This window comes from Leptonotus elevatus, chromosome 4 (genome assembly GCF_054856555.1).
Source record: "Leptonotus elevatus isolate MCC_2025b chromosome 4, RoL_Lele_1.0, whole genome shotgun sequence".
NCBI lineage: Eukaryota > Metazoa > Chordata > Actinopteri > Syngnathiformes > Syngnathidae > Leptonotus > Leptonotus elevatus.
The window spans coordinates 8,672,444-8,686,073 of record NC_141242.1 but is presented as its reverse complement, the minus strand read 5'-3'; the positions used below and the strand labels follow the sequence as shown (position 1 = coordinate 8,686,073).

The 13,630-nt window shown below is 39.7% G+C and overlaps 2 protein-coding genes, 1 long non-coding RNA gene and 1 other non-coding gene across 6 annotated transcripts in view; 1 reads left to right on the top strand and 3 right to left on the bottom strand.

The window, feature by feature from the left end:
• frmd5a (FERM domain containing 5a) overlaps nucleotides 1–4,769 on the bottom strand; it is a 64,825-nt gene extending 60,056 nt beyond the window's left edge. For all 3 annotated transcript variants that reach the window (XM_086073459.1, XM_086073461.1, XM_086073460.1), the window contains exon 1: nucleotides 4,382–4,769. In XM_086073459.1, coding sequence (XP_085929585.1) covers nucleotides 4,382–4,483 — 102 coding nt within the window. In that variant the 5' untranslated portion in view covers nucleotides 4,484–4,769. The remainder of the gene's footprint in view (nucleotides 1–4,381) is intronic.
• Nucleotides 4,770–5,259: 490 nt separating this feature from the next.
• trnah-gug (transfer RNA histidin (anticodon GUG)) lies at nucleotides 5,260–5,331 on the bottom strand. Its single transcript has one exon. It is a non-coding gene; the product is annotated as a tRNA-His (tRNA).
• Nucleotides 5,332–5,356: 25 nt separating this feature from the next.
• LOC147175382 (uncharacterized) lies at nucleotides 5,357–6,524 on the top strand. The gene is made up of 3 exons (XR_015094512.1): nucleotides 5,357–5,495; nucleotides 6,087–6,136; nucleotides 6,266–6,524. It is a non-coding gene; the product is annotated as an uncharacterized LOC147175382 (long non-coding RNA).
• On the bottom strand, nucleotides 5,841–13,190 carry malt3 (MALT paracaspase 3). Its single transcript, XM_086073786.1, has 15 exons — nucleotides 13,123–13,190; nucleotides 12,852–12,941; nucleotides 12,615–12,763; nucleotides 11,584–11,722; nucleotides 11,302–11,474; nucleotides 11,022–11,118; nucleotides 10,620–10,655; nucleotides 10,323–10,526; nucleotides 9,165–9,342; nucleotides 9,001–9,075; nucleotides 8,786–8,913; nucleotides 7,532–7,681; nucleotides 7,061–7,215; nucleotides 6,473–6,589; nucleotides 5,841–6,369 (listed from the first exon to the last, which is right to left on the bottom strand). Exons 1-15 carry the CDS (start codon nucleotides 13,127–13,129, stop codon nucleotides 6,037–6,039), a joined length of 2,031 nt encoding a protein of 676 aa, XP_085929912.1. The 5' UTR covers nucleotides 13,130–13,190; the 3' UTR covers nucleotides 5,841–6,036.
• Nucleotides 13,191–13,630: the final 440 nt, after the last annotated feature.

Below are 13,630 nucleotides of genomic sequence, written 5' to 3'. Positions count from 1 at the left end.
GAGTGAGAACAAGTAAACTGCCAGCAAGATTCAGAGGCTCTCCAAAGTCAACCAATCCTCTCAGGGATAAGCAAAGATTTTATCCCGTGTCTGTGGCGACCGCCTTTCCCACTTTCTTTGTGAATCCTCTTCCCACACCAATTTCAGAAAAGGGTTTGAACTGTTCTAGTGCAGGCACAGACGCTTTAAGACCAACAGTATAAAACCCCTTTGAGGCTTGCCTTTGGATACCAACTGTGAGATGTCGCTAGAACAATTATTGGCAAACTTGGGATTAGCTACAGAAGAGACACACAGCGCTACACTATAATATTGGAGCTCTGCATTTTGCACAGGAGCATGTAAATGTCATTTTCATGTATTTCTGACCTGACAAAAAGTCTCAGTCTGACTCCATGCTGTAACACTGCATTAAAATCACAGTAGAAGAGGCCTAAGGGCAAAAAGAAGGTTCCGGGCTCATCTGTCAACCTGCATCCGGATGACAGCTGCAACGAAAGGGTTTGTGGAATGATGAGATCTCACTTTTGCCTTTCATTAAAGGTGACCTTGTTCTTGTTCTTTACAAATTACAATAATTTGTTGTATGTCTAAACGCGACATTCTGATTAATATTGTGTTTATGGAATATGAGTTAAGTAGCAAAATCCACCAATTTTTATCCATTTAAGGGGGAGGCCAAAAAAAACATCACAGTTGATCAAGGTTCAGGTAACGACCAATCATGGCTCTCCTGTTTTCTGAAGCTGAGCTGTGATTGGTTGTTACCTGAGCCCAGAGCAACTGTGACGTCATTTTCAGTCAAAAGCAAGTGGCAAAATGGCTGCCCCTTGAAATGGATAGAAAACTGTGGATTTTGCTGCATATTCAACAAACACAATATTAATCAGAATACTGTGTTTGGCCTAGTGCAGCGACATAGAACATATTGTAAAGAAGATTTTTGTGTTGACGAGCTAAATTAAATTATTGCACAATAGCTGCTTCTTTTAAATGCCTTTTGACGCCTACAGTGCGTTCTGTGCTTTCATTTTCTGTGGAAAATTGTTATGTTTATAAAGTGATAGCAGTTTGCACAGCGGAGACGAACGTAGAACTGAATGTGGGGCATCAGATCAGTGAGAGTGTGCATCTCAATCAAACACAATCAGACGTTGAAAAAACGTATTGTGACCTAATTGTTGTATCCTGTATCACTTAACTCATTCGCTGCCATTGACGGCTATAGACGTCAACATTTTATTTTAACTATTTCTATTAGTTTAAAAAAAAATCCACTTTTGCTAACAAGAGTATGAAAACCTAGAACATTTTTTTTTTGTAATTTTATAACAGATATCAAATTTGTGATCAATCGTTAGTTAACTAGTGAAGTCATGTGATTAATTACAATTGTAAAAAATAATCGCCTGATGGGCCTAATTTAAAAAATATATATTAAAAAATTAGGGGCGTTTAATCATAATTAATCACATGATAATTTTATATCTGTTATTAATGTACAATTAAAAAAAAGGTTTTCATAAAAAATACAATTAAATGAAAAATTGTTAAACTAATAGAAATAATTCACATGAACTTTTGACGTCTATAGTTGCCAATGGCAGTGAATGGGCTAATGAACAGTACTAGAACTGGAGACAAGGTGGTAAACCTGTTAATTTTGATGTTAGAGCATCCAATAGTATTTCATATTGTAAAATCAATAGCACTCTGAGAGTGTTCATTAGAATTGATTAGTATTACTATATCTCTGCAAATGTTTGTATTGGGGGCTATTCAACTGCTGGTGCACCTCATGTCATGGTCAGTGAGTAAATGACCAAAAATAGTTCAAAAGACACGGAAGAAACGAGCGAAAAAAGGCTTTTGCTTGGAAATAGCCTCTTGAGATATCCTAGGTGGCAAACTTGCGTATTGAACACAGCCCTTCACTTAGCACCCGCTTTGAGCTGAAGAGCCCCAGCAAGAGCTTTCTCCTCTTTCACTCCACTCCCCATCCTTTCTTAATGCATGTTGACGTCAGCCGGCCTGACCACGCGACTCCGCTGCAAACGGAACACCTGCTGGCCTCACTGTCCGTCCCTCTGGCAGTGCACAAACACGGGGTCTGGCTCACAACACCGACGCCCAGCCACCATCTTACAGTATCTGTTTCACACCTTCTCGTGGGACAAAAAAGAGGAGCCTGTTGATGAAGTCGGAAGAATCTGGAAGGTCTTATGAATGTTTCATTGTTCTACAAGGCAGGTTAATGTTGTCTTGGCAATGCTTTAATGTGTCTAGTCAGCAAAGTCTCCGGGGATGTCTTTTTACACCTCTTTTAATCCTTAACTGCAGCGTCCACCAAAGAGGAAGAAATTGTTTTGTAGTTGATGTGACAGGTTCTTTTTCACCGACTCGGGAGGATGCGAGTCTGAACAAAAAAAAAAAAGTGTGGTTTTTGGATGCGCAGTAGCTACAAAAAAGACGTTGCCAGCAGTCCCTCTTATTCTCTTTACAGGTGTGCGACTTAAATTAAAGTAGATTGTTCATCACATTGAGAGGAATGCTATGGATATGGAAATTGGATACCTTGTAATGTATTATTAACGACCCACGTCTACGTCAGAATTAGCAGTGACAGACAAGAGAATACCTTGAGCATCATGTTAGCTGAGCTGTTTCTAGTCTTTTTTTTTTTCTTCTGCCTTTCAAGGGACAATCTACACTACAAGTGCAAACACTTTTGGACACCAGGTGTTAAACGTTGGTACATTTTCCATGGTCAGAAAAGCCAGGCATGTTTCCAAAATGGAAACATCACTGTGACAACTTATTGTAGCCCTAATGGTATTGATGTTTTGCAAGATAATAAGAGTGATACAAAGCTACTGTAATTGACCCTACTGAGATAATAATTGGACACCAATGGACCCAAAAATACAAAATAAAGAGTCAAGTGTACAAAAGGTAGGATACTAAACTGTCAGAAATAGGTCAACAATAGACGTCCCTCAGTGTACGTTCTGTACTTGTACCCCCACAGGCCATTTCATCGGTCCAAAAAGGTATGAGCATCTTCTTCACTCGCACAGGCAAATTCACTGGTCCGTGTTTACTGTATCTATAAAACATTCAAGACCCTATCCTATTTCCGCCCTCTGCTCACCGCGCATACCACCCAGTTTTACGAACCTCTTCGTCCGCACTACTTTTGGGATGGATCTTATTTTCAATGTTCTGCCCTGAATGACTGGAACGTTCGACAACAAGTAATAAAACGCATCATGGACGTTCGTGCGAAAAATAATTGATTGCAAAGATAATATTGTACACTGTACATGATCATTACACATTTTAGCCAGTTCTGTACCTTTTATTCAATGAATATATATGCAGATTTTTTGTGATCTGTTCTCAATTGCCTCACCTGGATAAATAAAAATTGTCAAGTCAACAAAACAATACTTTTGAGGGTACCACCCCATTGTTATAGAGGGTTTAGATAACTGGTGTGGTCAAAAGCACTTTCCAGTTATTGTCATTATCAAAACTGACAATAATACAACAGGGTACAGTGACTACAGTCTGCAAAAACGTACCCAGTCGTACAGTGATGTTTGTGGGGTGCATTAAACTGGTTCTGTTGTATACTTCGAAATTATACGTTCAAGTTATTGTTATTATCGAACCCAGAGTTATGAAGAAACCCCAGACAGCTGAACATCGAAACTCTTAAACAGATATCAGAAAGCTACAAACACGTCCCATGTGACAAACCACTGGCATACTGGCCTCGTCTTGTGCCTCAAAATTCAATTGCCGTTGCCTTAAGCCATGATAAAACTAACATATCCCATAAAACGTATCATTAGACTCACGCGAACTAGGAGTCAAGTGTCAAAAGGTACAAATGTAGGTTACTGCACTGTTAGAAATAGATCTACAGTGGGAGTCCCTCAGGGTATATTCTACAGTATTACTTATGCACCTATGAGGGATTTCACTAGTCCAAAAACGCCAATTTATAAAAGCTGACGCTAACATAAGCTATAAAGGCAAATTGTTGGGTTCACTTCAGACAATCTGTGTGAGTGTCAATGGTACACAGCAGGGGGATACTATCCCACATTGTAGAGCTACAAAGATGATCTTTTTTTTTCTCCACACCATCTCAGAGCTGACAGTAAATCTTGCCTGTAGCTGATGTGTTTTGACGATAGTGGGTCACGCGGGGGGTAAATGCATCACCCGAAATTAGCGTTAGGTTGTCTGAAATGACAAAACCGAGAGCACACTTGGGGTCAGCTTCTCGCCAGAGAGCAGCAGAGGAGGCATGCGAGGGTAGAATGACACTCAGCTCGAGCACAATCGCACAATGGCCCGACAGGTGACTCACCTGAATGGTGCACGTATATTCCGAGTCGTCCAGCAGCCGGACGGTGCAGCTGTATTCCCGCTCGAGATTCCTGACGCTGCCACTCACGAATCGGCTCAACATCTTCGCTGTGCGTCTTACCCGGGAACAATAAAGTCAGCACAAACAGCGGCGTGCAAGTGAACGTCACAACGACCACACTCCCGGGTCCCCTAAACGGCCCGCAGCCGCTCGTCGAGTCGCGTAGCCTTGCACCATCGCGGTCCCGACAGGTTGGCGTTACGTCGTGCGGTGGTAAAGTAGGAACAATCCCAGGATGCCTGCATCCACACGCAGTGACGCTCTGCTGTGTGAAGTCGGATTCCCCCCCACAACCTCTCCATTCACATTCACTGCTGCCACTTGAGCGAGGGGGCGGGCCCCAAAGAAATCTGACGTCAAAGTGAACCAACCGGAGAGCGAAGCGTTTTTCTCCTCCACTTTAATGTTCACATTTGGTTCCCGCTTACCTCCCATTCTAGAGATTTCCACAAGTGTGCTCATTTTTGGTGCGACCAACCCTGGCTGCATAAGAGCCCACATTCAATATTCAGATGTATAGCTCATGCTAATTCATGGTAGTAAAACATGGCTGGTTGAATTTAAGTTCGACATGTCAATTTAAATATTGTTTTCAATATTTTATCTCCGCGTCAACTCATGAAGACAATTGTATGTGGTGCACTGCCCCCTGCAGGATAGATGACATCACTACATTACAAAAACCCATTTGCTCGCTTCATTTTTTATTTATTTATGTTTTTACGCAGCGGCCACGAAGCATTAAGAGCTTTGTCAAAAATATTAATCTTGAATCTATAAAATAGACAACTATTTGAACGACTAAAAGCAATCCCGTCTGCCGTGACCCGGATTCGAACCGGGGTTGCTGCGGCCACAACGCAGAGTACTAACCACTATACGATCACGGCGAGCTAACCGGGACTGACTGTAAAATGCCCAACAATAAGTTTATATGCTTTTTCTGGTAGTCTTTTTCTGGTGTGGCTATAGCTAGTTTTTCGAACATGAATTTAATGTTCGCTGGTGCCTTAAACATTAACTATAACGTATTTGAACAACAACGACCATTTTGGTAAGCGGTTAGTTATTTTTTAAATGCCATTTGTCTTTGCCTAAAATTAGCGTCATGAACTTTTAGCACGAATGTTCCCACAAGTCTAAAGTAAGCTATGCTAAGTTAGCAATTTAGGCCGGTAAGATTCGAACTTTAGTTGCAACCCTGGCACTTAATTATTATTCAATCCTGGCTAAACTAAAAGTAGGAATTGACAATGATTTCAATAAGTGCCATAATTTAAGCTCTGTTATGACCACAACACAAACCTGCCTTGTAAAGTTCCAGAGAGAACCCAAGCAAATACACTTACAGTAAGTACACTGAAATACAGAGAATTAGTTAGATAAATAATTGCCTTTATTCAGTACATATCCGTGGCTAGCCAGCTTGCCACTTAAAAAAAACAAAAACAATGAACAGTACCAATTTAGATTAAAGCATTACATAGCAAAAGACTAATAAATATGGATGTTTTTCAGTGTTGAATGATTGTATGCTAATTACATATGACACAAAAACCGCATTCATTCATCATCATTCATGAAGTCTTCAAATATCAAGTCAAACATGTGAAGTCTTGTAGCTCATTCTCATCATTCTCCTCAGGTTCGTTGCACCTGAAGGGCGTCGCTTGAGCGCCACACTCGGCCTTCCTGGTAAATGGTTGGCATGGACTTTCCTGAGTCTGATTCAGTGGTTGCCTGCTGTGTGAAATGTTGCCCATACTCGTTTGTTTGACTTGTTTCCTGTGCGATGTGTTTTGAATTGTCTCGTTCAACTTGCAGGATGCCACCAAAGGTTTTCCGATGTCCACCTGTTGGCTCTCTGTGAGACGCAGCCTGCTCTCCATGTGAGTATAATGTAGATCCATCCTGATGACCAGTGATTCCTAACAAAGGACACGCAGAATACAAAATTATAAAATATTTGAGTTTATTAAAAACTTTTTCCCCCCTCTCTAAATTATCTGACACAATGACCAGGACACATACCGTAAGCTTTTGAAGTCCACACACTCGCAGAGTACAGTCTGGATTATCATCTTTGTCGAACAGTATGGAGTCCATTTTCTCAAATCTTCCAGGCCCAGAAAAAATGTCTTGCATTGGCTATGAAAGAAGTAATTTGTCATCAGCATATTTTGTCAATATTGTAACTCAGTTCCCAAAGATTATAATCAGCCACTAGATGTCAGTATAGCCCATTAAAACATTTCTCACACTGAGCTGTGAAGTGAAACTTACAACTCCTTCCTTCTTTGTGTTACGTTGTTTTGGCGGATGTGGAAACTAGATGTCTATATATGGGTATGACTTCCTCATACTTATGAAACTTGGGTGAGTGGTCACTGTGACAGCATCAATGGTGAGCAACGTGGAATTTTAATGCTGATCACACTTGGTGTCACACCATAACTAAAAGACTACAAATGAGACTTTTTTTCCTGTTGCTGTTTTTTACTGATTACAGTGTTTTTCCTTTAAGTTTTTATTTTAAAGTGACTTGTTAGTCACTGTTTTAGAGGTAGTTTGGCAGATTGTTTCATAGCAGTATGGGGTGCGGCGGCAAACAATATTTACAGGTATGCTACTCAGCGTCATGGTGCAGTTGTCCGTTTTGGGGCCTGTGGTCTTTATAACTCCAAAAGCCACCAAGACGTTTGAGAACAAGGCCGAGAAGCTGACTTCCACTTCAACGCCACAAAGGAACTTTAACCGCGTCTTCCTTGGTAGCTCTGAAAACATAACATAAAATAAATTTAATAAAACAGTGTTAAATAGTCTAGTTAAGGCAATCATCAGCAGAAGCATTAACACACGATAAGCAAATAGCTTCCATTCACAGAATAGACATGAACACCAAATAAAGGGGAACCAATTAACAATCTTGCTTCTTTATAAGGAAGTACTTTCTGTATGTTTTAAAATAGGATATCACATGCTGTAGTGTAGGAGGTGTGAGCAGCAATGTTATTGCTCTGACTAAATATGAAATTGAATCAAGGATGATAATACTAATTTAATGTAAAAAACAAACAAACAATGAGGCACCATTTGCTTGCCGCCAGCAAAAATCTCTTAGGTGTAGCTCCCTTGTGTGGCCGGCTGTCTGAACCGGATCAGCAAGCGACCGAGGTTCCTTTAGGGTGTGCTTGATTTCCACAGCCTGCTTGCCTGTGACCAGAGGGTCTCGGCCCAAATCTAATGGAACGAATGAGAAACCAGGATCAGTGTCTGTCAACAATTCTTATTTTATAAAATAATCCCTGAATATATATACAATGCATAAACTCATTCAAGTCTGACTTAAAATCATATTTGAATCCGGGTAAATTTCAGTTCTGATTGGATGGCAATAGTGTTAGGAGTCAATCATTAGCATTGGCTTTCGGTCAATTCACTCAGTACAGTACAATTCAAAAACAACACCCAAACATTAACCACAACAGCTGCCTTGGTTGCCTCATAACTGGGGGCGAGGTTTACAAAATATTCATGGGATGCACATGGTTGACTTTGAGGAACTTAGGGAAACTTTCTGAGGAGAAATATACAGCAGATGAGTGGGCAGAAATGAGGAAAGATAAAAATAACACATAAAAGCAAGACGAAGATCAAGTCGACTTGATCTTTATCCGACACCTCCGGCAATTAGTCTGGTAAAAATCATCCTGGCAGTATCCCATAAAAAAAACTAATTGTTTCCTTGTTATTTGAAAGATAATAGTTTTATACAGGCACAATCCCATTTTTTATTAGCCTGCTTGCAATAATAATAATAATAATAATAATAAAAAATTAAAAAATACTCCATTGCAAATGTAATAAAATCATTGACCAAAACATCTCATTAATATAATCGGCCAAGATGACCACAAACCAAATAAATAGTAGTATTGTCTAATTGGTGATTATTAATTTGAATTTGAAGTCTTTTAAAAAATGTATGGTGAAATAGTTAAAAACTCGCACATTATGCTGTCAGCAGGGTGCCCTGTCCAGTCACAGCTGATTTGCGAGTGAACCCATGAGAGCGAAGGAGAGCCGTGCGAGGGTCCAAAAGGCCAAGCAGCTGTCTTGTGCTCTGCAGCGCTCAGGTTTCTTGCTGTTCTCGAGCCGACAGTGTGAATTTCCAGAGAATGAGGTCGCATGTTAAAAGTATCTACAAAAATTATGTTACCAGCCAATGCTCCACAAAGGCAAGAAGTGTTCATTTTCAGATCTATTGACCCTGCATCCAAGCAACGCTGTGGCTGTGAAATTCCTTTTTAAGAGCATTTTAGATGCTTTCTTGGACATACGCACCCTCAGACACCCTCTCCAAGACATGTGTGACTTTTTCTGCCTGAAGGATGTGCTTGTTCAAGTATTTGGTGAAGATTCCTGTACTTTTTCCTCCATCCTGGACTTCAAAAGCCTCCGCATCTTCGCACCTGCATTCATAAAGTGCGCCATAATGGTTTAATGTTCATAGTGATTTGATTTATTAAGAAAAAAATTAAACTGAGAAATGTACATACGTGCCATAGCCATACACGGTATTTCCTTTCGGCTGCTGTGGCATAATGGCCGATGGTATGCCCTGCTGGTTGTACCTTCAAGAAAAGTGTATTTTTTATTTTTTATAAATGTAGTCCCAACCTGATCACGTAAATAAAAAGAGAAATCCATCTACGAAGGTTACCATTTGCGGCAGGTATCCAGTAGGATAACATTCAGTGCGGTGCCTCGTTCCTGCATTGCCAGCATGATCCGTTGCACGCACACACAGTTTTTAGGTCGGTAGGGTTGTGGTGCATCCACAGGCACCAAGTAGTTTCTCCCAGCACACTCGTAGCCATGGCCCGCGTAGTAGAAAAGGCCTGGAAAGAATGATGGTAATATAGATTTCAATTTCAGCGTTAAGTGTGAACATGTGGTTAATATGAAGAGACTGGGGCAATAAAAAAAAAAGAAGTGAGACTGAGGTAAACAAATGCTAGTCATCTGGGCTACGTTATCTTACAATTACATCAACTGTTTTGTTGTGAAACCGATATGAGAATGACATGCAAAACCATAAATAGCCAGGACTTCTGCCTGTGAGCAATATTTATTTCTACGAAGACACACATTAACCATGACGTCTTATGGTATCAGATTACAGTACATCTTATTTGTTATACAGGTACAGTAAACACCTGCTATATATATATATATATATAGCGGAAAAATAAATAAGTCATTGACACCCACAAAATATGTTTTGAATCCTTGTACATCTTAAATCAGCACTTTTCAGGAGACCCCAAAAACAGCATGTTTGTCCAACCATTAACGTTGCATCATTAAAGAGAGCAAGCCGTTTTGACACATTTTTGAGTGGTCAATAATTTGTTTTGTTTTTTTAAAAAGCGATATAGGAGATTCTGCCCCAAACGCTAGTGAATACAGTATTGTATAATAATTGAAATAATAATTATATTTATGATTTAAAAAACACAATATCATTTTCATCTTAAGACATTACCATTAAAAATAAATGACTTACAGATTATTTGATTTTGGCACAAACAAACAAAAACACTGTACACACGTATATGCACATGTGGCAAAAACTTTTCCGAAAACTTCCACTTAACAATCCTGTATTTCAAGTACTGTATTTTCATCTCTCAGTCGAGATGCATCATTTCAACATACTTCCTTCACACAATTACTACTTTCCTATTGGCCAGGGCTTTGGTGCCATCTTGTTGCATTTTAGATCTTAATAAATAAAGCAAATAATGTAACAGAGGGTAGATTACATCCACTGAAAAAAAATGAATATGTGAATCTGCAAACGGCTAACTGTACTTACCATAAACTCCTCTGTCTAGGAGGTCAAAAAACTTGTCTACAGCAGCCTGCATCTCCTCTTTGGTGAGATCCAGCAAGGACACCACTCGGAATCCCAGCTGCTGCAGGAGGTTGGCGAGCTCGTGTACATCCATGACTGGGGCCATTAAGCCAGGGTGGTTGGAGTAATTCAAGTTCCCGATAAGTAAGGCGACTTTGTCCACAGCTGAAACACATGATCAAAATAGATTTATTAGGGAAAAAAATTAAGCATAAAAGTAGAAATAACAGTTGAAAATAAAATTATCCCAAAATTTACCTTTGGTTGCTGATAGAGGAAGCTGATCATTTTGAACTGAATTGAAACAACAGAAAACCTGAGTTATTTTTATTTTTTCAAAAACGGTGAATCATTTTGTCATGAAAGCTTGCATAAGGTGTTGCAACTTATTTTGATGCACATTCGATACCGCAAAAGGGAGGAGTTTCACTTTACAGCTCAGACATAATACCATTTGGATTCTAACAACTTCCCTTTTACTCCGTAGAAATGGGGGAAGTACCATCAGCATAATGGAAACTAAAATGCTAAGTTTAAATTGAGTGGGATGGTGTGAATGTGAAAACATTTCTATTTTATAAGATTATCAAACTAAGGAAGTTCAGAGAAAAGTACTGGAAAGTGTCTTATCTCGGGCGATAAGTTTCATCTGAGACTTACCAACGCCAACTTCAACAGGTTCGCTCCATATTTCTTCCAACACGTTCGACACTGAGCACAAGTATGCTCCTTTATGTTTGGCCTCGGCATGCTCAATCTGCAAGTGGAAAAATAGCTCATTCATCGGCCTGCCCGTGACATTGTATACTCCACTGCACATCAAACATTAGGCTACGTATTAACAGACCTTCCGTAATTAATAACTTGCGTAGCAAGGGATGTATGACATCATGTAAACAAATACCGTTAATAATCACCCTTGCGAAACATCCTTCCTTACCTGCAGCGTGTCAGTAGTGTTTTCTAGTGGATGTCCATTTCTGTGCCACTGGTAGCGTGGGGCAGGGTTGCCAAAGGCAGTGCAGCGGAGAGTAATTTTTGCACCAAGTTGGACTGTCTGGGGTTTCGGGTTGATAGCAATGTGGGGCTCCCCCTGCCACTCCAGCGGCAAACCTGACATTGTTAGGAAAAGAATGAAACCCACATGACAATCTTCGTGATATGCAAAACCACAGAGGTTAAGCACACTGTGGATCAGTATGGAATATGTGGACATTCATACCTGATGCATCGATGTCCAGCACCTTTACTTTAACCCAATCACTGAACACCCAGTTAGAAAAGTTATCATTCACCCGGCACACATAGCATTGAGTTTTAATGGCATCGATGATCAGATCTTCCCGAGTTCCCCCATGTACCTTTATAGGGGAGGGAGAAAACATGCATTAAAATATTGAAAATAGGGATTTTCATTTTCACTAAGGCAGATGTAAAGATACTTTTAGTCAAAGATCCACCAAAACTGCCATATTTGCCATTAACAGAAGACCTTGCGTTTATCCGCCTTTGCCTTCAAAAATGAACACAGCAAATTGGGATATTGCTGCAAAACATACGTTTCCCAAAATTATGTTGAAAAATGAAAACTTTATTTATTCAAAATACCAACAATTTATTCAAACCGATATAGATTTTATAGTCGATTTTGCAAAGACACTGATTTAATTTCGACAGAATTTTAGCTGCAGAAAAGAATGAAAGCGATATAAAAAATATTCTAATTTGAGATCTTTTTTGCAAGAATAGCTACGTTAAACAAAAGATAATGATAGGCTCCAGCAGGCTTGCGAAACCTCGTGAGGATAAGCGGTTCAGAAAATGGATGGATGGATAAAAATTACTTTAGACAATAAATACCCATGTATACAAAAACCCTATATGACATCACGTAACTGTGCCACAAAAATCATTTGAAGTGGACAAAACAATAATCACCGGAAATGAAATCATTAAATGTATTAATCTATGCAGATATGCACTCCAGGCGCATTTTGCTTGTTAAACTTTGCTTGTTCTGACAATCAAAGGTGCAATGAAAGCACTTGGACAGATTAGAAATCTCACAATTTAACGTCAACAAACAGGATAAGATACAAAATGAAGAGATTGACTGTTTTTTAATAGATTAAAACGACTTCAGATCATATTCGCATGTAGATGCTGTAAATGTATAAATCAGTGCATCTGATAGTGTTTAGGTCTTGCTAGCTGTGAACTTGTGTCGACATAACAGTGGTGGCTCCCATATACCTCGTAGATATCACCATCATCATCACCACCACCGCCATTAGTGAACCACTGGTACTTGAGGATGCCTGCAGCCTCAGCCCGGACACTCAGGGTCACCTTGTAGTTCACAGGTACACACATGCAGACAGGCTGGCGCTCTATGACAATGTCTAAAACAAGGCAAGAATTAACCACTCATTCCTTCAAGAACTTGTGACCGCAAATCATAGATGATATCATAATGGCGCAGCAACATACCTCCGATCATCATTTGACGGGGATGGTACCACTCCTCAATGCATTGCCTTCTTCTTGTCGGCGATATGTTCCCCTGCGGCGCGGCATTAACTGTAATGAAGTAAGTCCGTTTGTTAAAAAGCGCTTTAAGTTCTAACCAACGACAGAAGTACTATAAGTTAAGCCACCCGTGCTCTTTCTGTGCTTTAGCGGCACCGACGAGAGTTTTAAAAATCCTTTTCATTTTCTATTTGTTATAGAGTATCAAAGGTAATAGTGATTGGGCGCATACCTGCCATCAGCGCTGTGCCAGTAGCTGCCAGAGACTGTTTCTCTTATCACGGCTTAATAACTTAAAAATATTTGTTTTAAACCCTCCCCTCTTTTCCGGAACAAGACCTTACCGTAAAACTTGATATAAAGACGCAATGAATGGACTATAAAACCACATACTTGCGATTAGTTGATGCTAAACGTTTGTTTTAAGTTTGAGAGACGATCATACAACAAGTCCAAATGCATGTCGACAGTAAAAGGAACTAACTTTAAAAATTAACATATACAAGAAAAAGCATGAGGAGCAACATTTTTTATATGACGGTAAAAAGCAATCGCGTTCATTTACAGGCACTCCTCAAACAACAGTAAAGCTGTAAAGTTGGATTTTTTATAGTTGGATAAATTCCCAGTTTGTTGGGAGAGATATTAAAAAAAGAATGATGCCAGATTGTGAAATTGATGAATGTGCGTCCCATTTACAGCCTTGTTCCACTACACTGATCTAATCCTCTCTATGAGTA